Source organism: Phyllopteryx taeniolatus, chromosome 4, assembly GCF_024500385.1.
Source record: "Phyllopteryx taeniolatus isolate TA_2022b chromosome 4, UOR_Ptae_1.2, whole genome shotgun sequence".
In the NCBI taxonomy this organism is placed as follows: Eukaryota; Metazoa; Chordata; class Actinopteri; order Syngnathiformes; family Syngnathidae; genus Phyllopteryx; species Phyllopteryx taeniolatus.
In genome coordinates, this window is record NC_084505.1 from 14846462 (window position 1) to 14870130 (window position 23669).

The 23669-nt window shown below is 40.2% G+C and overlaps 3 protein-coding genes across 8 annotated transcripts; 1 reads left to right on the forward strand and 2 right to left on the reverse strand.

The window, feature by feature from the left end:
• Positions 1 to 5693: 5693 nt before the first annotated feature.
• Positions 5694 to 10789, reverse strand: poll (polymerase (DNA directed), lambda). 5 transcript variants are annotated; one of them, XM_061769810.1, is made up of 9 exons: positions 10744 to 10789; positions 9778 to 9896; positions 9405 to 9699; positions 9069 to 9174; positions 8599 to 8934; positions 8027 to 8200; positions 7636 to 7764; positions 6548 to 6716; positions 5694 to 6368 (listed from the first exon to the last, which is right to left on the reverse strand). In XM_061769810.1, the coding sequence occupies exons 2-9, from the start codon at positions 9887 to 9889 to the stop codon at positions 6007 to 6009; spliced, it is 1683 nt and encodes a 560-aa protein (XP_061625794.1). In that variant the 5' UTR covers positions 9890 to 9896; positions 10744 to 10789; the 3' UTR covers positions 5694 to 6006. The 5 variants fall into 5 exon arrangements, with proteins under 5 accessions (XP_061625794.1, XP_061625795.1, XP_061625793.1 ...); XM_061769811.1 differs by lacking the exon at positions 10744 to 10789 and having other exon boundaries at positions 9069 to 9200; positions 9515 to 9699; positions 9778 to 10704; XM_061769809.1 differs by lacking the exon at positions 10744 to 10789 and having other exon boundaries at positions 9778 to 10703.
• Positions 10790 to 10887: 98 nt separating this feature from the next.
• On the forward strand, positions 10888 to 14782 carry dpcd (deleted in primary ciliary dyskinesia homolog (mouse)). Its single transcript, XM_061769815.1, has 7 exons — positions 10888 to 11181; positions 11266 to 11382; positions 12304 to 12384; positions 12482 to 12606; positions 12689 to 12822; positions 13266 to 13368; positions 14621 to 14782. The coding sequence occupies exons 1-7, from the start codon at positions 11130 to 11132 to the stop codon at positions 14723 to 14725; spliced, it is 717 nt and encodes a 238-aa protein (XP_061625799.1). The 5' UTR covers positions 10888 to 11129; the 3' UTR covers positions 14726 to 14782.
• A 2736-nt stretch (positions 14783 to 17518) lies between these two features.
• fgf8b (fibroblast growth factor 8b) lies at positions 17519 to 23370 on the reverse strand. 2 transcript variants are annotated; one of them, XM_061769817.1, is made up of 5 exons: positions 22810 to 23370; positions 22656 to 22692; positions 21967 to 22147; positions 20355 to 20461; positions 17519 to 17974 (listed from the first exon to the last, which is right to left on the reverse strand). In XM_061769817.1, exons 1-5 carry the CDS (start codon positions 22866 to 22868, stop codon positions 17687 to 17689), a joined length of 672 nt encoding a protein of 223 aa, XP_061625801.1. In that variant the 5' UTR covers positions 22869 to 23370; the 3' UTR covers positions 17519 to 17686. The 2 variants fall into 2 exon arrangements, with proteins under 2 accessions (XP_061625801.1, XP_061625800.1); XM_061769816.1 differs by having other exon boundaries at positions 17519 to 17977; positions 22810 to 23353.
• Between the last annotated feature and the right edge of the window lie 299 nt (positions 23371 to 23669).

Genomic DNA, 23669 nt, shown 5'->3' on the forward strand with positions numbered 1-23669 from the left:
TCACGCATAAAAATTAAATACCATAAAATTAAAAACACTGTTGTGAACACTGGGAGCATAATGTTAAGATTTTGACAGGTTTCTTGTTTTTAGCAGCAGATGTGTACATTAAATACAGTTCCAGTTCTTTCATCACCCATCCATCAATTTTCTGTATCGCTTATCCTCACTCGCCGGCGTGCTGGAGCCTATCTCAGCTATTTTCGGGCGAGAGGCGGGGTACACCCTGAACTGGTCGCCAGCCAATCGCATCACGACACAGAAAATAGGTTTGACCATAGCAAATTTACATTTGTGACAATAGAACTTCGCAAGAAAGATGTGATTAATTCAACAGTGTTCTTTTTCTGCTGAGCTGGTGATTGTGGTCCACTACATTGACAAAGCCCATCATGTCCAAGAGAGTTTTTTTGAGTTCATCCCTCTCAGCTTATTCCATTGCCACAGCATTTCTGGATAGGCTAAGCTCAATTCTGCGTGATGACCAGAAGAGCAAGCCCATTTCTTAAGCATATGATGGTGCAAGTGTCAAGAGAGGAGCCACAGGTAGTGTGCAAAAGAAGGTTCAGGATATATATGGGAACGCTCAGTATGTTCATTGCTATGCTCACAAACTGAACCTCATCATGCAGAAGGGGCCTTCACATATCCCAAAAGTGAGTAATTTCTTCTCAGACTTGGCTGGATCACTGCATTTTCTCCAAGATCTCCAAAAAGAAATGGTGTGGTTGATAGCGTGGTGGCCCACAGACACCCAAGAGCAAGCACAGTGAGGTGGAACTTCCACAGCCAAGCTGTGAACACTGTTTTTGAGCACAAAGAAGACCTGCTCCAGTGTTGTGGAACCATCAGGGACTCAGGAGAGTTTGATCATATCACTGTGAGAGAAGCTAGAGGGTTTGTGAGACGACTGGAGGATGGCCGTTTACGCTTCTTCTTGAAACTGTTCCATCTCATCATGCCTCATGTGGACATTCTCTACAGCCAGCTATACATGGTTACGTTTCAATATTTTCTCGATGCAACAAAGATAACTTTTCTTGCCTTTTTAAAAAGTTTTTTTAATTGAAATTACCAACATGTAAAAATAATATTATGGTAATTAAAAATAGCTGTATCTGCTGTGGTGCATTCTTAGCAACAGAGCATATTTTACAAATAAATAGCTCCTTAGAAAATAAAAGCTATACCATAACTAGCCCAGCAGCAGTGACAGCATTATCTATATTCCTGGCATTGTCAGTTGTCACAGGTAAAGTTACAGGTCCATCTCAATAAATTAAAATAGCATCAAAAGATTAATTAATCTCGGTGAAAAAGTTAATTGTGTCCACAGATGCACAACATTGCTTACCTACGTATGTGTGCATGGCTCGAATTAAGCGGTCTTGCATTGCAGGTCAAAATGTCCATTTTGTGCATCAAAAAACACATTGAAAAGCAAAACTGCACATCAGGTTTACTGCGGAGACGGTCGCGAAGACGGAAGCAGGCAGTGGCGTATGTGACACAACCCGCTTACGTCACAGATGTGTGGACGCGGAAGTGACGTGTAACTTGACCTGTTAAGATAATTTTATTTGAAATAGCTTTTGATTTGATGAAATATGACCTTTCTACACTGTAAATTCAACAAATGGCTATTTTCAGTTCTTTACAACCTATACAATATTATGAAACTACTGTGGGTAATAATTTGTAACAGTGCAAATCATGTTCAACCTATATTTAATTGAATACACTACAAAGGCAAGATATTTAATGTTCAAACTGATAAACTTTATTGTTTTTAGCAAATAATCATTAACTTAGAATTTTATGGCTGCAACACGTTCCAAAAAAGTTGGGACAGGCGGCAAAAAAGACTGCTCATCAAACACCTGTTTGGAACATCCCATAGGTGAAGAGTGTAATTGAGAACAGGTGGGTGCCATGATTGGGTATAAAAGGAGCTTCCCTGAATTGCTCAGTGATTCACAAGCAAAGATGGGGCGAGGTTCACCTCTTTGTGAACAAGTGCGTGAGAAAAAAGTCGAACAGTTTAAGGACAGTGTTCCTCAACGTACAATGGCAAGGAATTTAGGAATTTCATCATCTACATTCCATAATATCATCAAAAGGTTCAGAGAATCTGGAGAAATCACTGCATGTAAGTGCCAAGGCCGAAAACTAACATTGAATTCCCGTGACCTTCAATCCCTCAGGCGGCACTGCATCATAAACCGACATCAATGTGTAAAGGATATCACCACGTGGGCTCAGGAACACTTGAGAAAACCAATGTCAGTAAAGACAGTTCAGCGCTACACCCGTAAGTATAACCTGAAACTCTACTATTCAAAGCAAAAGCCATTTATCAACAACATCCAGAAACGCCGCTGGCTTCTTTGGGCCCGAGCTCATTTAAGATGGACTGATGATGAACTGGAAAAGTGTTCTGTGGTCCGACAAGTCCACATTTCAAATTGTTTTTGGAAATTGTGGACGTCGTGTCCTGTGGGCCAAAGAGGAAAATAACCATCTGGACTGTTATGGACGCAAAGTTCAAAAGCCAGCATCTGTGATGGTATGGGGCTGTGTTAGTGCCAATGGCATGGGTAACTGACACATCTGTGAAGGCACCATTAATGCTGAAAGGTACATACAGGTTTTGGAGAAACATATGCTGCCATCCAAGCAACGTCTTTTTCATTGCTTATTTCAGCAAGACAATGCCAAACCACATTCTGCACGTGTTACAACAGCGTGGCTTCGTAGCAAAAGAGTGCGGGTACTCGACTGGCCTGCCTGCAGTCCAGACCTGTATCCCATTGAAAATGTGTGGCGCATTATGAAGCGTAAAATATGACAACGGAGACCCTGGACTGTTGAACAGCTGAAGCTGTACATCAAGCAAGAATGGGAAAGAATTCCACTTACAAAGCTTCAACAATTAGTGTCCTCAGTTCCCAAATGTTTGTTGAATGTTGTTAAAAGAAAAGATGTAACACAGTGGTAAACATGACCCTGTCCCAGCTTTTTTGGAACGTGTTGCAGCCATAAAATGTTAATGATTTGCTAAAAACAATCAAGTTTATCAGTTTAAACATGAAATATCTTGTCTTTGTAGTGTATTCAATTAAATATAGGTTGAACATGATTTGCAAATCATTGTATTCTGTTTTTATTTGTTTAACACAACGTACCAACTTCATTGGAATTGGGGTTGTACACACAGCACCCCATATTTACAGAAAAAAACGTAATTGTTGAAATTTGTGCTGATTTATTAAAAAAGAAAAACTCAAATATCACAAGCATTCAGACCCTTTGCTGTGACACTCATATATTTAACTCTGATGCTGTCTATTTCTTCTGATCATCCTTAAAATGGTTTTACACCTTCATTGGAGTCCAACTGCGTTTGATTACACTGATTTGACTTGATTAGGAAAGCCACACACCTGTCTATATAAGAGCTTACAGCTCACAGTGCATGCAGAGCAAATGCGAATCATGAGGTCAAAGGAACTGCCTGTAGAGCTCAGAGACAGAATTGTGGCAAGGCACAGATCTGGCCAAGGTTACAAAAAAAATTCTGCTGCACTTAAGGTTCCTAAGAGCACAGTGGCCTCCATAATCTTGAAATGGAAGACATTTGGGACGATCAGAACCCTTCCTAGAGCTGGCCGTCTGGCCAAACTGAGCAATTGGGGGAGAAGAGCCTTGGTGAGAGACGTAAAGAAGAACCCATAGATCACTGTGGCTGAGCTCCAGCGATGCAGTCGGGAGATGGGAGAAAGTTCTAGAAAGTCAACCATCACTGCAGCCCTCCACCAGTCGGGGCTTTATGGCAGAGTAGCTCGACGGAAGTCTCTCCTCAGTGCAAGACACATGAAAGCCCGCATGGACTTTGTTAAAAAAAAAAAAACACCTGAAGGACTCCAAGATGGTGAGAAATAAGATTCTCTGGTCTGATGAGACCACGATAGAAATTGTTGGCCTTAATTCTAAGTGGGATGTGTGGAGAAAACCAGGCACTGCTCATCATCTGTCCAATACAGTCCCAACAGTGAAGCATGGCAGTGGCAGCATCATATGCTGTGAATGTGTTTTTCAGCTGCTGGGACAGGGAGACTGGTTGCAATTGAAGAAAAGATGAATGCGGCCAATTACAGGGATATCCTGGACAAAAACCTTCTCCAGAAGGCTCAGAACCTCATACTGGGCCGAAGGTTCACTTTAAAAAAAGACAATGAACCTAAGCACACAGCTAAAATACCGAAGGAGTGGCTTCAGAACAACTCCGTGTCTGTGTTTGAATGGACCAGCCAGAGGCCTGACTTAAACCCAATTGAGCATCTCTGGAAAGACCTGAAAATGGCTGCCCAACAACGTTCACCATCCAACCTGACAGAACTGGAGAGGATCTGCAAGGAGGAATGGCAGATAATCCCCAAATCCAGGCGTGAAAAACTTGTTGCATCATCTTCTTTTCCTTTAAGCTTGTCCCTTTAGGGGTCGCCACAGCACGTCATCCTTTTCCATGTAAGCCTATCTCCTGCATCCTCCTCTCGAACACCAACTGCCCTCATGTCTTCCCTCGCGACATCCATCAACCTTCTCCTTGGTCTTCCTCTAGCTCTCTTGCCTGGCAGCTCCATCCTCATCATCCTTCTACCAATATACTCACTATTTCTCCTCTGGATGTGTCCAAACCATCAAAGTCTGATCTCTCTAACTTTGTCTCCAAAACATCGAAAACTTGGCTGTCCCTCTGATGAGCTCATTTCTAATTTTACCCAACCTGGTCACTCCGAGAGCGAACCTCAACATCTTCATTTCCGCCACCTTCAGCGCCACTGTCTCTTATCCGTACGTCATGGCTGGCCTCACCAGTTTAATAAACTTTGCCCTTCATCCTAGATTCTTCTGTCACATAACACACCTGACACCTTCCTCCACCCGTTCCAACCTGCTTGGACCCGTTTCTTCACTTCCTGACCACACTCACCATTGCTCTGGACGGTTGACCCCAAGTATATAAAGTCCTCCACCCTTGCTATTTCTTCTCCCTGTAGCCTCACTCTTCCCCCACCCCTCCTCTCATTCATGCACATATATTCTGTCTTACTTTGGCTAATCTTCATTCCTCTGCTTTCCATTGCATGCCTCCATCTTTCTAACTGTTCCTCCACCTGCTCCCTGCTTTCACTGCGGATCACTGAAAAACTTGTTGCATGATTCCCAAAAAGACTCATGGTTGTATTAGCTCAAAAGGGTGCTTCTACTAAATACTGAGCAAAGGGGTCTGAATACTTATGGGTGTGTGATATTTAAGTTTTTCTTTTTTAAGAAATCTGCAAAAATTTCAACAATTCTGTTTTTTTTTCTGTCAATGTGGGGCGCTGTGTGTACATTGTGGAAAAAATGAACTTAAATGATTTGAACAAATGGCTGCAATATCAAAAAAGTTTGAAAATTTTAAGGGGGTCTGAATACTTTCAGTACCCACTGTATACCTATGATGAAAATTACAGGCCTCTCTCATCTTTTTAAGTGGGAGAACTTGCACAATTGGTGGCTGACTAAATACTGTAAATTGATTTTTTTTTTAGGGATGCATGCAGCTGCAATATCTAAGCACCTCTTTTACCAATTTCCTACTGTGTGTACATGAAGTCTAAAACATTTCATTCATTGTTGAACAAAGCTTTCATGATTACTTGTTTAATTTCAAGTGGCAGCGACATGGTTTTACATTTCATTTTATCAGCTCAGGAAAATGGTGTACATATAAAACCTAAATTTAATGTTTTATTTGCATGTTTATCAAGCTATTTCAAACTCAGCTTGCGAAGCCAGTATATGACATTTGTGCATTCTTGTATATGTAGTTCAGCAGATGATTCAGTGTTGGCGCTCCCTTTGAACTGTCAAATAAGATCAACTTTCTAGTCAGTCTAGTGTGAAGAGAGTTCAACTGTCTTAAATTTATAAGAACAAAAGCATTGCAATTGTAAACCATCACCAGTCCCTTTCACAAGGCTCTCTGTATGGTATACCCAAATGATTAAAAACGTCGCTTTCTGTGAGTGTAGGTAGTGGAGTGCCAGCATAAACCTTGGCACTACCTTGACGCACCACACTTTGGTTAAGCGAATGCTCTGACAAGCTCATGTTCTTTGTCTTTGCCAGGGCCCTCATGGAGCGGTTGAAGTGTGCAGAGCCAGTAAAATACATGAGAGCACAGGCAAACTCATTGTAGGGCACTACAATGACATCCAGCCTGCGATGACGGCGGTCTGGTCCTGGCAAGCGGCATACGCCCATGTATTTCTTCTGCTCTCCATTCTCCTCATGGCTCACTAGGTCATCTGTTAAAAAGCCTTGAGGAAATAATAAAGAATAGGAAACAAATCAAATAATATGGTTGAAAAAAACTGTCTACTTAATTGTAAATGCCTTATAAATTGCATTATTTTCCCACATAGTATTGTGTTCGTGCATTAAGAAGACATTATGATCCCGACTGTTACATTAATACTGTAAATGTGACATATCTTACCAGTGTCATGGAGGCTCTGGAGCACGTTGCTGAATACACCTTTGTGGGACTTTCCATCAGGCTGTGATATCAGCACATCGACGTCTCCACATGTGCTCTTTCCTCTGCGGTACGAGCCACATGCCATTACCACCAGGCCAGGATCAATTTCTTGGGCCGCATGCTTCACCTGCCACATAGCCAGAAGGAAATACCTTAAACTTAATCAAACCTGGACCTGTGTGATCGTTATGGACAAAAAGATCTGTACATTGCAGGGACTGAAAATGGTAGAAATGTGGAGTTAGTCTCCCGTTATAATAGTTTGCTCTTATGGAAAAACCTTCTACATGATTTTGGAGTGCATGTGGAATTCTTGTCCATTCATAAGATCATAAATCACTGGCTCCCAACTTGTTTTAGTTCATAAAAAGATGTTTGATGGGGCAGACGTCAGGGGCCTCAAGTTCCTGTACAACAAAGCAACCATGCCTTAATTCGATTTGTGCACTTTGACCTTCCCTAAACTATTCCACAAAGTTGGAAGCATGTCATTTTCTCAGTAGCATGAAGAATGAAGAGTAAATGGCAACTGTCTCGCCTGAAGTTTGTCCCAATTATTTTATCCATATAATAATAATAATAAAATAATAATAATAATGTTCAATGTCTCCCTAAATTGCTTAAAAGAGGGTTTTCAATGTGGTGCATACTAAATGATGGGAGTTTAGAATGCTGAATCATCACAAACAGTATTCCATTAGCGTGTTCCAGGGAGTGTACATGCTTTAGTCATAGCGCACATGCACGATCTGGAAGGAAAAATCACGACATACAATGCATCATTACAAGGAATTAAGTCACGCAATATTCAGTGCCCTGGAGGGGAAAGGTATCTGGCTTATTTCAGATGCAGGTATTAAGAGGTTGTTTACTTTTGGGGTACTCCTCTGTGTTGCCTGCTTTCCTCATCAAGAAATTAGAAACTGGCCACGTAATTTCAATTTTGCGTCCATTTTTTTGGGGGGGGGGGGGGGGGGGGGGGGGGGGATTCAGAGTGGGAAGCGTCCCATATGTTGCCAGAGATAAATGAAGATGGATGTATTTACCACTTTCTCAATGGCTGCAGCTTCTTCCCTGGGCATTCTGTCTAGAAAGTCATTGTAGTGCTTGAGTCCTATTTTCTGAGTGTTGCTCAAGTGGGCTTTTGTGCGAATGTCCTCCAAAGTGCGGAATCCCTGACGAATAAGAAAATATTGAAAATCCATGACAACATTGATTCTTCTAAAACTATTACAATTGTGGAACTACTGGAAAAGAAATTCTCAACCTCAAGATTGGCCTGGCTGAAGGGGTACAATGGCTTTGTTTTTATTTCAAGTTTGTTATTTGGTTATGCCTCTATGACTAAAATGGATTATCTTCTTCATACTTAGATTATAGCCATTTAATTATGTTGAAGCTGTATAAAGAATGAAGGATGGAGAGTGGATGTTTCACCTGTTGGTACCAAAGCTGTGCTGTTTTTGTTCCTGCGCCCCAAATGTTAGTGAAAAGCTCCAATATTGGCACAGCCTCTCCAATGTGATCGAGCTTGCGCAGATGACCACTTTCCGTGATTTCATCAATTTTGTCTGCCATGCGTTTACCAATTCCTGGGATGAGACATGCCTCCTGAAACAAAGGAAAAAGAAAATGAGAGGATCATTGCATCTTGTGAATGGAGGAAGCAATACACGATACGTTATACATTGTATAACAATAAATAAAGGAATACTAATTATCACAACTCTAAAAAATTAATACATACATGACAGTTATGCTATTATATCAAATTCTGCCAGTTTTAATAAGTATAATGACAGAAGGTTATACACATACAGTACATTACACGTGTATGTCTGTAATTGCACATAAGGACAAATCATATATTTCAAATTCAGTTACATATCAATGCAATAAAACATTGTCTTTCTTGAGCTTGATCCCTGGTAATGATATTCACTCCACTGTGACTGTGTCTACAGCTACGATACATTTATACAGTATCTATTTCATCTCCATAAGCTTACCTGATACGATGTGACCGCCTTGTGATAGCTCTTTAATGCATTGACAGCCTTGGAGTAGCCCAAAGCCCTCCACTTGTCTCCCTGGTGTGTATAAGCCTTGGCCAGTTGTTCTAATTTGTCGGTGATGTGCTTGTTGAAGTTATTACTTTTGGACTGAGAAGACTGGGCGCAGACCCACTTCCCTGAGACCACCACATGAGTGGTAGTGTCTCGACCATCATCAAGGCTGGGCCCAGGGGCATCTTCTTTGCGGCATTGACCTGTGATGAGGGCTTCCAGGTGACTCTGACAGACTCCATCTTCTTCTCCTTGCATATCTTCTTTGTCGGATACACTCTGAAATACAGTAGATTGCATGGTTTTGATAAGGACCTGTTCTTTCTGTCGATGACCACATTACCAGTACTTGGAAAATGGTGTAATTGATAAGTTACTTGCAAGACCTTTCTTTAAATGTACCAGACACTGACCAAGTGTAATGTCTCCCCTTGCTTGCTTTGATCACACGCTGGGTTTAGCATTTCAGCAGCGGATTTGTCAGTCAGCAAGTCTTTTTCTAGTTGAGTTTCAGAATCCCTAAGATGCGAAAATATATCAAAAGACTGACAATAACAGGACAAAGATGACATGTACTGTTAGTCAAAAGGGCCTCCTCCGTAATGCAGAGAAGACGACACTAGTAACAATAGAATTTGTGTCTCTATATTAAGTATAATATAGACTATAACCATAATAAGATACAAATGCATGTAAACCTGCATTTACTGAGATTTAACCACAGCAGACAAAGCAATGATAGGCATTACCTCTTCGGTAAAAGACTGTAGCTTGATTCATCCAAGAGTTGTTTCTCACTGATACACGAGCTTAACCAACTGCATTTCACTAGATGGACTCCAGAAGGCATTGCATCTACCTTGATGAGACGCAGAGCCCTGTCACACTCCATATTGTCATCGACGACAACATGAGTGACACTAGCACACAGAGACCTCTCTGTCTGGCCTCCATTCCGTTGAATTTGTCTTTGGAATATTTGACATCTTGCATTTCCTATTCCAGCCGGCAGGATGTACACTGAGGTACCATTAAAGGTATTTCCTAAGAAAAAGGAGATACAAAGAACACAATGAAATGTGGTACATGAGCTGCCATAAATCCAAAACAAAAAATACCAACCTGTGACATCATATTCATCAGATTTCTTCTTTAAAGGAGGGGAATCCTTTCCTTGAACTCGGGCCCTTTTAACTTTGGGGAAAGCTTTCAAAATCCCATGAGATGGTTCCATCTTCAGGCTGGCAAATGAACGTGATTTACAAGTATAGACATGGTCATCCATAAAATGTAAAGCTTTCAGAGTTAACATAGTTAAGGTTGTCTTTTATTGGCCAAATATGGTGTTTTTAGTATTGGGTAGTCATCAGAACTATTCTAAAACTAGGAATGTAGTACACAATTAAAAAAATCTAACAAAATTGACCAGACACATTATGCTTCTTGTATACCAAATTAAATTCATGTCACACACAATCTGAACAAATGTATAGGCAATTATTAGTTCTTCCACACAAAACTCATTCAACCATGCCCTATATGCACCTTGCTTCTTACGCTTTTTTTTTTTTTTTTTTTGCTGGTTTACACAACAATGTTCAACAATGTCTTACCAAGTTTAAGATTAAACTTCCGCCGCAAATTGACAAAGCAAATAAGTAAGAGATGTGTCTCAATACGTTTGTCCACAATCTCTCAAGAATGTGCTGGCAGTAAACAAGAAGCATTTAACACAATATGCTCTTTTATTATAATAACAATTCCACAGCCGTCTCTAGAATGATATACATAATCACAGAGCTAAAGAATCCACCGTGAACGCAATGAACTTCAAATATAACACATATGAACGATAGTATGTGAGCAGTCTGCAGCACTTTGGTTGTTTAAACAAAACTGATTTAAAAATGCACGTCTACCTTGACATTATACAACAGCTAACTGTAGCTTGTGCTGACGTTGCAGACAAAATGTACTTATTCAGATTGAGCAGAAGACGTGGCAGTGTATTTATTCATTCCGACAACCAATGTACAATTAAGATCCATAGTAAGCATTTCAAAACCGATTACTAATATTTTTGCTTACCCCCTTCCAGCACAAGTAACCTTTCGGATAAAAAAAAAAAAAAAAAAAAAAAAAAGACCAGCAAGCACTTCCGGTTTATTTGTTTTAAATCATGCATTTGTTTTTTACTCCTCGTTTTTTTCTTTGAACTAAAATAATCAACGACGCATTCCGACTATATGCTTTTTTGCAATGTTTTCTACATTTTTAAGTGTTTCAGTTTGTTCTTCGAATGATATTTGCATAGCGATCGTGCCCTTTAGTTAAAATATTTGCTTTGTGTCAAAAGATGGATTAAGTACCTATCAAAAAATATGCAGACGAAACGACATAATTTTTACGATTATTATTGGATTTTAATACGGCCGGCAGCCCGGGACGCATTTTGATAATGTCATCTAGGAGACATGCGCAAACCCTATGAAACCAAACACAACTTTCTACAGGACATTTATAAATGTGTGATATTTAAAAAAAAAAATATATATAAGTTTATACTTGTATTTATTTATAAATTCAGCTCCAATGTATTTTCATTTGCAGTGAGTTACCGTGGTTACGGTTTGATTCCGGAAGTTTCTCTGCACAACACAAACATGGCTGTGCAAAGCTGGATCGACAACCTAAAATCGGCGAAGAAAACCTCTTTGATTCACGATGGTGAGTATAATGAGGTAAAACAACATTTTGTTTCTACAAACTCTACAATATTGTATTTTTACTTTGTTTGGACGCGAGCAGGGTACTCAAATGGTCAGACCACAAACCGTGTTTGCAAGTCACACAATTTCGTGAAGAGAATGCACGATTAAATAAAAATACACCATCAATCACCAATGGTTACACGCCACTAAACAGTACTCGTTAAATCTGAGTGTGCAGCCATTTGTTGGATGTTTTGTTTTTCTCCACTTTGGCATGATGCTTCAGAGTTTTTACTTTAGAACATAATAGTAGCAACGACTTGAAAATTACTTAGCTCATACGATTTAAAGAAGTGTTTTAAAGGCCAAAGCCTGGCTGTGACTGACACAGGACTTCTTGGATGGCTGCAAAATGGAGTTTTAAATGCCATTGTTATATGTTGGCAGCATGATGGACCATTATTATATGAAGGCAGCATGGTGGAGTAGTACTAGGTTAGCACATCAGCTTCATAGTGCTGAGGTTCACAGTTTGAATGTTGGCGTCTTCCAGTGTGGAGTTTGCATGTTCCCCTCATGCTTGTGTGGGTTCTCTTCAGGCAGGCTACTCTGGCTTCCTCACACATTCCAGTTATGTGCATGTTTAGTTCAGTGGGGACCAAGTTGGCCATAGGTGTGAATTTATGTGTGTGGACGATTGTTTGTTTATATGTACCCTGTGACTGGCTGGTGACCAGTCCAGGGTGGGCTTTTGCTAAATCTCATCTGGGATTGACTCCGGCTCACCTGCTACACTAATCCCTAATAGCAAATTGATGGCTGTTATACTGTATGAGTTGATTGGCTAGGGTGTGAATGTTATCATGGGTAATGAGGACTGAGATGACTATGCCAATTTGTGTCCTAATTTTCACGTTTTTCCATTCCAAAACATAAGGGAAAAGGAAGATCCACTACCTCTTTGCAGATGGAAAAGAAATGGCAGAAGAGTATGACTTAAGAACAGATGAACTTGTTGGTAAGCAATGCACAGCATACGTCATCCACTAGCCATGATTCCCCCTCCGCCTATGAGATTATGTATTTTGTGCATTTGTACATTTGGGGCTTTGCAGTACGAAAGTGGCGTCTCAAAAGCACACTTGGAGCGCAGGGTCAATGGCAGGTTGAAGTTGGGGAGCCGCTTGTTGGTCCTGTCACCTCTTTGGATGCTGAGATGCTAAAAGAGAACTGCTCCAATGTATGTTTGCACTCTGCGGTCTTGACTCCAACATATTGGGTTACAGTTGGACTGTATATCTTTGTCCCTTTTATTTTTACAGCCTGTGTTTACGCGAAAAGATACAAAGAGCAGTTTTCAGTGGAGAATCCGGAACCTTCCCCACCCCAAAGATGTCTATAATGTTTCAGCCCAGCCACCTGAAAGATGTATTGTCATAAAAACTTCAAACAAAAAGTAACTATGTTTGAATACACTCTGACACTCCCACTCCTTGTAATCCGAGTATTATTCCTACAGATGGCACTGTTTGCTCTACATTAGTTTATACCAGTGTTTACCCAACCTTTATTGAGCCAAAGCACATATTTTACATGAAAAAAAACCTCATAAGATACTGCCAAACAAAAATGTCACTAAAAGTGGATAAACAGGTTAAATATGTACTTTATGCCATCTAGTGGAAGAGCATTTAATTGTTCTGCCTGTCACTATATGTCGCCGGCATTGATGGTTGAACAAAGATACATTATTTATGGTGCCTTTTTTTTCTTTTTTCGGACCAAATAAGTGAAATAATTGTAATGAATTCTCGGGGCACACCTGATGATTTCTCACAGCACACTAATGGTTGGGAATCACTGTTCTCAAGACTAAAGCTATCCTCTGTGCATTACCAGGTATTACAAGAAATTTGGTATTCCTGATCTGGATCGCAGTCAACTTCCACTGGACAACTCCGCTTTAAGCTTCACTCATGCAAACAACACTTTGATAGTCACTGTAAGTGTACAACAAAAATGTTGACGCATCCCTACCTTACTTAATATGTCGTAATATTGCCCAACATCCTTTTCTGTGGCATAAACGGACAGTGTTCCCAGACATTCTTATGTTTAAGACCTGACTCTTACCACCCTCATACTTTTTCATAACAAGTCGCACTTCTGTATCATGCATATCCTGTGCAGATCATAAGGAAGCTGGAGCCCATTGAAGCTGATAGGGTGAGAGGCAGGGGACTGATCACTAGCCAGTCACAGGGCTGATCCATAGAGAGAGACAACCATTGACATTCACATCAATTTGACTGTTCATCATACATACGGTGCATGTTAGCGTGTATTGACATACACCGTAGGATGTTTTTTCATGTAGCTCTTAAATGCAGTTGGAGTTTAGATCTTTTCCATCTGGATTCGAAATTGATGCTGCATTTTTTTTATCCTTGCCCCACAGCAAGTGTTCCCAAACTTTTGTGCTCAAGGGTCGCATTTGATTTTTAAACTGGACAGATCGGCCAGGTCATTTGTAGATGACGTAAAACAAACACACACACAAAAATGCGGATGTAAAATATGTAAAATAAATTATTTTAACAGAATTAATTCCTTTGTTTTGAATGTAATATAATGAATTAGTTGGCTATTTTTATGTTTTAATTAATTTCAGTTATGTAATACAAAATCTAAATTTGCATTTCAATGTTTTTTTTCCAATTTTTTTCCATTTACAGTGAATAAATTATTCAGTTATTTATTGAGATAGATGAATACAAAAGAAATACAAGTAAATACATTAAATTAATCAATCTTTAAAAAATGGCTAAATTAATGCAACTGACAAAATTGTTAAAATTAAAAAATGACATTTATTATATCTCATTATACATTTGGGGCAGCAGCAAAATGAATGCAACAAATATTACAGGACTCTTAATAATGTAAATGCTCCATGGGACCCCCGTCCTATAGCATGAGTGGAATTGATTAGTTTTAATTGAATTGTAGTACTGTGGTGAGGCATCTTTATTCATTCTTCTCCACCCAATTACACACTGTTGTCTTTTAATTGGTCTCTTGTGCGTGTATACTATCATTTGAAATCAAAAGAATAAATCCTATAGCCTGTTTAGACTATGTGTTGAAGTTACAATGTTATCTTTGTTTAATGAAGGCGTGCAAGTTGAAACAGTAAAACTTTATTGAACTCTAATGAAGTTTTCCTCTCATCTCTTTGCCATCTCTTTGTACAGTACAAGAAACCCAAAGAGATTTTAAATCTTGAGCAGGAGCTGATGAAGGAGCTGAAGAAGCTAAAGGGGACGAGTGAAGGGGACACTGACTGCAAAACTCAGTGAATTCTGAAGGACAGAGAAAATGGCAAAAACTGGTCAAATGTGAGCTCAATGTTTAAATGTATTGAATACATGTTTGATTAGACTCTCCTGACCTGTTGTTCGTAGATATTTCATCTGATAAATACTTTCTTTCTCGTGTTTTCCACCAGTGCAATTAACTCATTCACTGCCAGCCTTCCCAGTTAACATGGATATTTGACATCTAAAGCCATCAATGGCAGTGAATGTGTTAAAATAAAAAACACTGACAAGCCTTTATAAAATGTTTCTCTCATTCAAAAATTTCCAAGCTGTTTCCAAAGTTTAGATCAGAACACTATCTTAATATGACTTCATGTTACATGAAGTCGTGCCTCCCTCTCAAACCCAGCGCACTGTGGTCTTGATGGGAGTCACACAACCTACCCAGCCTCCTTTCATTGATGTCCTTGTAAAGCACTCAAAACACACAATAACCCATCCCTGTTCATTCCAGGCTCACTGTTATGAGCACGTCCCATTTGTGTAAACTGAATACTTGCATGTTCCTTGCGTATCGTGGGCTACCCTGAAAGCCATTTGTGAAGTTTTGGTGATCGAGCTAGCTAGTATATGTACTGTTTTAACTGTTTCCATGCAACCCTAGAGGTTTCATGAGACTTTGGTCTTGTGGTCAACATTATTGACAAAAATTTGGGTTAAGTACAAAACAATACACAAGACTTTGTTCCAAATTGATATAATATTGTTGTCCACATGGCACAAATATTTTGTCAACATTTTCTGTGCGTGAAGTTCTCCCAAGCAATTAGTATGATATCAGATGACAAGTCATGGCCTTTAATTTGTAGAATACACAATTTTTCGGGTTATCCAAACAACCTTTTTGATGTTGTTTATCCATCCCATCTGCCAGAATTTGGTAATAGTTTACCCATCCCCACATCTGCTTTGAAAGTAGAGCAGAGCATTACATTATTGTCATAGTAATGTTTCGTGCACGGCAAATTATCTCCATGTTTTTGCAATGCTTGTGTTGTGGAAGGACTTGGTACATGCTGCTGACTTTCGTGCCGACGGCGTGGGGTCAATTCGCCACAGGAAGGGCAGCCTGTGTAAAAACTGTACCAAAGAAATCATGCGAATGACTCACTGTGTTGACCGCTGTTGGGGACGGGCCTTGGGTCACAACAACAAGTGTTGTAGAAGGACTTGCCTTTGTTTAGTTTTTTAAAGTATGTACTTTTTTTAAATGCAAGAATCCGGGATTACAAAAAAAAAACTTCAAAACAAAAAGTGTTAAAAAATTCTATTATGTTCCAACCCAAAACCCCTTGAAACGATGGCATATGATTAATGTTTTCAGCGGAGCATGTTGGCCATATTTCTGGAGTAACTTGTTGCAAGACTCGCCAATGTTTTCGACTTCGTCACTGCACGGACCTCAAGCAGGCACAGTGACAAAAAAAACAACATGCAGTTATGAACCCAATGTCGTGCTTTATTGTGTCTGAGAAAGTCCTCAAATGTTGTAAAAACTGAGAATACTTTTTCGCTTCCAAAAGGGAAAATAATATTTTAATACACAATGTTTCAATTGCGGATTATTTCCAAAAACAATTCAACCCATTGGCCTCTCTGACTATGGTGTTTATTGTGCAACAGTAATCTAGCAATAACCGTCCTTCTCTATTGTTTTGCAATTTTTTTTTGCATGATATGTTGTTGTTGACTGTCGCTTAACAGAAATGCATGCTCATTTAATCTGACTGTGTTCGCGTTGTGAAGATCACGCAGCCGTCGTCAATTCTCTCGAAAACTTGAAGACGTTACTGACTTCAAAGCGCATACTGCTCTTAAACAGCAGCAAACAAACTGAGCATCCAGCTCATGTATTGCGAATGAAGCCAGGTCCTTGTGTTCAGGGTCTTCTTCCTCCCCTGTCGTTAGGCCTCTGACGGTCATGCTCAACTGCTTCTGGGAAGAGGATTCCTTTTGCTGCCTCCCTTTCACTCCCAAATGCCTCTTCCCAGCCATTCCCCCTCTTTCAGTCCATGCCACATTTCGCCACACAGGCCCTGGTGTTTTTTCTTCACCCAGCCTTCCCTCCAACCCCTCCCTGTGTGACTGGCTTCTTTTTGATAACTGACCCCTCCTCGTGTTATTATTCGAACCCACTATTGTATAACATGCCCTTTTATATGAGCTTTCACAAAGGCCCATTTGATCAGAGGGTTACGGTGTGCGATCGTGAGAAATGCAACTACATGGTGGTAACCTTTGTTTGGCCCAAAATGGTGGGCTGACCTCATCGCTTTTAGTGCGTAGCTGCAGCCATTCAGGCCCAAGTCTCACTTGCTGAGCACATTCAACTCTGTGGCCTGTCACAGATATTGCCCCTCAGTTATCTGGGTCTCCAACTTGAAGGGGGGAACAACAGTTTTGGGGAAGCAAACATTTATTTGATTCCAAAACAATCAAAAGAGAAAAGCCAAGGTGCCTTTGAATGGATTCTTTAGTGATTTTAATATACACTCTACAATAAATATCCATTTGATGTAATTTACATTTTTTACAGTAAAAATATATTCATATATGTTGAAAAATTGTCCAAAATTACCTCAAGGAAATTAGAATGTCAACTGACACTCAGATGATTTAAACATATCAATAAAAACAGAGATAGCTGCCATGTCTAGCTTCATTGTACATGAAACATTCTTTACCACTGAACTTCTAACCAAGCAGTCTGTTCCCATGAATTTAATGAGAAAAATCATTATCTAATGCCTTCTCACTAAATTGGGAATAATTATCATATTAGACAGTCAATATGTACACAAAATCCAGAGCAAAGAATGACAAAAGGAGTCCACCGAATGAGAGATAAAGTGGCATTTGACTGTGAAAGGTGAATAGTTTTTGTTTTTTTTCCCCTCTCGTAGTGGTTTGTCCGTGATGATTTGTCCATGTTGTTGGCCCTCAGCGGCCCACTGAGCGCTGCTGATGGGAATGTTTAGTCCGCTTGCTTAAAGGAAGACCAGAGAGTGGAAGAACATCAAATGGTCTTCTCTCACTCAGCAAGTGCCCCCTAGGTAGCCGCTTCATGAAGTGGGCCTCTCTCTGGTGCTGCTTGGTCTTTGAGGCCTTCCTTGGACGGCCCTTGCGTGTGAAAGCCATGTACCAGCCCTCGTATTTGGCATTCTGGAGCGCTGTGTAGTTATTTTCCAGAACAATCTCCGTAAAGATGCAATCTTTGCCTCTTCCCTTCTTCTGGAAAAAAAAAAGGAGAGAAGTAGCATGATGCAGATGGATTTTGACTCTCAGAAAGTGGAAATATTTATTCCATCATACAATAGAAATACTTAGGTTAAAGCTGTAAAAACCTTTAGGTTGTCATAGTACAGTGTTCCCCCACTATTCACGTCGTAAATGGACCCAGTCCTGCCGTAAATTGGTAAAATCCGCAAGCAATTGATGCCCCTCCAAAATGTTTATTATTGCCTATGGAAGACACAAGATGGCGGCAAAGCACTACCTTTGTCTTAACGACGCGCCTCAACTCACCACAACATAGTTCCTGCTACTTTTATCTTAATGAAGCTCCTCAGCGCATGTCAACATAGTTCCTTGGAACCAATATGCAACAAGATAGCAGCAAAGCACTACTTTTGTCAAAATTATGAGCCTTAACTCGCTTGAATGACTAAAGGTTCTTTGGCATCAAAATGCCACAAGATGGCGACAAAGCATTACTTTTATATCAGCAAGTCGTGAATCACGAATGTGGGGGGTAACACGATATATACTTACTGTGTATTCACGGCAGATCTCATAGTCTGTGTTTTCTTTCGCCCCCTAGTATATACTTTAAACTTGATACAGAATAGTGATTGAAATTTACAATTCATGAATTTGTCTCTTAATTCTTTTAATGCTGTTTTTGGAGTCAAGTCTGTCTAAATCCCTGTTCCTGTCATATAGTTTGTCATTCAAACAGCTTCGTGGGCATGGCTGCAATATGCATATTTTTTCATCTGCCAATTGGGCAGTTATGCTTCAGCCTTGTGAAATCTGCCCGGAAATAAGTGCTGGGCAAACTTTTCCAGACGTGTTCCAAATTATTATGCAAAAAAACAAGTTGTAAAGAAGTCTGTCAATACATACAAGTGACTGTACATCAATATAGGAGCCACTCTTCAATACAACTCTCATCCAGCCACACCAGGAGAGTTTCCCTTTATACCAATTTGCAGTTTAGCATCAATGGTATTTTTGCATCTTGGGAAGATGCACTGTCTTGCATTACAATTATTTTAAGGTATAATTCTTTTTATACCACGGTAGGAAATAATCAGTCTGAAACTAACTAACTCAAGCATACCATCTGACTCCCCGTTATTCCCGCCCAAAACATCTCTGTGTCACTTATATGTTGATGTCACAGCCTTGTTGGGACAAGGCGGTCATCCACCAACTATCCACATCTCTATCCATCTTTAACCATTAAAAGTCGCGCTGCATTAATATGTGACTAAAACTGTTTGAAAATAGACTTTATGTATTCCTGAGGCCACTGCAAAGGTTTCTCCTTTTCAGCATTGGTCAGGTGTGGCCGAAATACAGATTTTTGGAAGATCCTACATTGAGACTTTCTTGGGTCTCCAGCGATACCAGCAGCTTTAAATACCTGGTTGCTGCTCATGAGTGGCTTTTTAACAGCTGCTCTCTTAAAACAAGGCGTTTGCCTTACAGACACGTTGCTTGTAAGCCTTTATCGGAACAAAACCATTTTCTCTCTGAGTCAGACAAATGCTTTTAACAGTACAAAGATATTCTTGAATTGTCCAGGGTTTTAATTTTTTTGGTCAAGCCAATGGACTATTCCACACTTCATCAGCAGAAAGATCCTTCTTTTCCCTCAATATGCATAAAAACTGTGACTTGCTTGCTTACTTATTTTTTTTGCAACTTAAATCCTATATGCATAATAATTAGGAACACAATATAACAGCTACTGCGATTGGGTGGCAACCAGTACAGGGTGTACCCCGCCTCTTGCCCGGATATAGCTCAAGCATGCCCGCGACCTTTGTGAGGATAAGCGGAACGGAAGATGAATGAATGAATATATAAGCTAGATTCTTATAAACTGTTTATTTATTTTTTTATCTGAACACAGCTGGTTATGTGTGTAATTACATGTGTATGTATATCCTCTGCATGATGATATTTGGTAAAATGTCCTATAAAAATGATCAATGCAGACAAAAACAAATTTGTGTTTGTTTTCAGGACTGCAGACAGTAAAATTATTCATTCAGAAACAACTTGCAAACAGTTTTATTATTATTGGTTAGTAGTTTAGTTTTGACTGGGATTATTTGCTGTTGGACCTTGTAAGCTTCAAGTTCGATATTTCTGACTTCTGAACAATGTCAAATGTAGCATTATTTCATTTGTGAAATTTGATAACCAAAGTTTGTATGACTTGTAGCATTGCAGTTGTTAGAGAAAAGAGAAAAATGTTTTTTTTTAAAAGTACATCAGACCGTAAGAGAACAATACTGGCATGTTCCGGATATATAGCCAACATAAGTGGATTGTGCCATGCCATTTTTGTCATTTAAAGACTCACTGTGCCGCTCACCTTCCCAATCAGCTTCCCTCGCTTATTCATGCATATGTAGTATCCGCTCTTCACCCCTCTGATCCGCACACGACTCCCAAAAGAGTCCGTCTCCACCTCGAGCTTAGCTGCACAGGCAAACACAAAGCAAGTAATGAGAAGATGTGGTGCAAGCAATTATACAAGATGTTACAGTGACACCAATGGCCTCTGTCTTCTTTTTTCTGAATGAACAAAATGAACACTGGAGGATGGGATGTGTCATCATTAAAGGACATTGACTTTATAATCCAGGAGACAAAAAAAGTGTTCTAAAAAGGCTGGGATGATGTAGCAAGTTCAGTAAATGCTGTGATGCACTTTCAATAACGGGGGAAGCAAACTGCCACTGGCGGATTTGGGCCACTTACAAGACTGACACCCACTTAGTAGGTGTGTGTGAGAACGCGGGTGTGGGTAGAGAAATCCAGAAGACAAAGGATTACACAAAACAAGGAAGTGAATACGCTGACCTCACTTCTGTTTTTTTTTTTTAATGGAGTTCTGTATTAAAGCAATGCAAGTTATCTATATAATGAGCCTCCAAAAAGTAGACATTGACAATGTATCCCACTCCGAGTCAGGACCTTTGCAAAGTACAGTATTCCTTTCCACGATAGTCTACCAGAGGTCCTTCAAAGTACAGTAGACCACCAACACACAAAATAACTCGCAAAAGATGTTGATGCTTAACTTCCTCTGCGTCTGTCGCAATCGCTCAATGGTTCTCCTATGTCGAACGTTGTCCTCGAAGCAGCCAAAACCGACAGTAATGAAGCTGCTGCGTTTTACCACATTACAGTTTGCGCATTGTTGGATTTCAACCACCACATTTTTGAGATGCTGTTTTATTGGTGGATTCACTTTTAAAACCCCTGCAAGACTTCACACCATCTTTTGAAGTAAATAGGCTCCGAAATGTCTGACATCATCAAACATGTAGTTAATAAAGCAATTCATTACAAAGCTCAATTTTGCATGTATAGCTTATTCAAATATGTGCAATTCCACATATAAATGACAGGCCACGGTACACCTGACAAATAGGGTGTCAAACGTTTGTCAAGGGCCACGGCTATGGTTTCTCTCAGAGGGCTGTAAAAAAAAACAAAAACAAAAAACCTTACATAATTTACACGTACACAATTGCCTAACACATTTCAAATCAAGAGTCACGGAAAATTGTGGCAAGCAAATAGATTGTTAAATTGATGTTAAGAAGGGATTCTGTGAAAAAGTGCTTGTAATATCTCTTCAAATTGAAGGAAAATTGCAATTTCTGTCCAGACTTTCTTCCGACATGAAAAGAACAAATCCATTTAGCAAGAAACTTAAAGACAAACCTTTTGAATTTTTGCTTTGGTGGGCAACATAAAATGATATGGTGGGCCAGATCATGCCCCCAGGGCTTGAGTTTGACACTTTGACCTCACCCATCTTAATAAGTATAGAAAGTTAATAATGTTCAGTTAGACTAACTTTGTATAGGCCTATAGCTAATGTTGTGGACACTCCTACTGTATGCTGCATTTGAATGCATTGGAATGAATTCCCGTGTTAAGGTGGCCGCTCTTTGTGTGTGCTGCTGTCGTACCGTGCGCCGCTCCGTCGTCTCCGTTGGCGTTGATCCTCTTGTTGGACAGCACCTGGACGTGCTTCCCGCTGGTCCGGCTGTACAGTTGGTAGGTTCGAGTCAACCGGCGGCTCATCCTGTCCGACAGCCGACTCTGCTCGGTGACGTGGTGCTTGAAATTCGGAGGAGACTGCACTGTGTTCTGCAGGACAACAGCAAGCACACGCGTTGATTTTATTTCGTCACATTTCAGCAACTGTGGAGAAAGACCATTGTAAAGGATCTGAAACGTTTTATTCTTCTCAATTACGGTGATGACTTATTAAGTATTTGACAATGCGTTTGCGTCTCTTTTCAGGATTGATTCTGGGACTCTCGGGGATGACATTTCCCCTGCTCGTTATTTTCCTTTACCAGCAGTGATCTTTCACCCCCTTCTTGACTCCCCCCCGCCCTCAATACAGCCAGCCACATATGTTTTAACAATCACCTGTCAAAGTGGGATCTTGCCACTTTTCAAGATGTTTGAATTGTTGCCAATTGCCAGAGCCCCCCCCCCCCTAATAAAACGTTTTCATTATTACTGCAGCGCACTGCAGATGTACGGACGTCCAATGTCGTGCCCACATACCTCCCCGTTTAATTGTTCTGAATTAATCGTACTATTTGAATTAATATCAAGAGGTCATCCTGAGGTGAAAATGTGTTACCTGTGCGTAAAAGCAAACTGCTGTGAACTGGAGTAATCTGTTGGAGAAAAAGAATGGAAGTGAATTAGCTGGCCAACCTAACAATGCACTCATGCATTCGTAAAAATGTATTATACGTGTGTATTATACGTGTATTATTTCAATGTATACTTACAGATAACCTAACCTCGATGCTCTCAGCCTCATCTTGTAGTAATTGAAAAATTGATTCATGAATACTCCGCTGATTCGCTGCTGGAAGGTTCCAAAAATGAAGTTCCCCCTGCTTCGGAATCAGCTCAGTTTTAAGCGCCACTTGTTTGGTGGGAAAATAAGTGGTCCAAAACCCCTCAGTGTCCTTTGCAGGTGAAGGTCCGCAACTCCATTTCATTCAAATCCGTCCAAATGTTTTCAAGGTGACAATCCAAAATGAAAGTCCGTGATGAGCGTTGGCGTTCACGTGACACCTGTGCGAAATCTTTGTTTAAAAAGTGATCCAAAAAGGATCTTAATTAAATTGCAACCCCCATCAATTTGTTGTGACGGTTCTGTCGCGTGAGCGTTGACGCACAGAGCTTTACGAACCAGAAACGCGTGCAGTAAAGCTTACAAGAAGCCAAATCCGCAAGATCGCCAAACAAGTCCTCTGTATGCCATGTCTCCTTGTATGTAGTGTACGTTCAGATAAGAAAAGTCCAGTGTCACTCTCCTCTCGCGCGTGTATCATCTCCAGCAGCAGCAGCAGCAGCAGCAGCAGCAGCAGCAGCATCTGCCTCCCTGCAACATTTAAATAGCTAAACTTGCAGGAAAGTCAACATCATCGGCGAGAGCAGGCGGGGCCTTCAAGCTGGAGCACATTTGAAACCGAATACTTGTTTAAAATCTTGACATGCACCTATTTGCCCTCAACTGGGAGTGACATGTAGGTGAGAAGTAAAGCATTTGTCTTAATGTCTTAACATGCAACCACATGGCATGTATCATTGGTGCCCCTTTCCCAGAACACAAACCACATTAACCCATATGTCAATGACA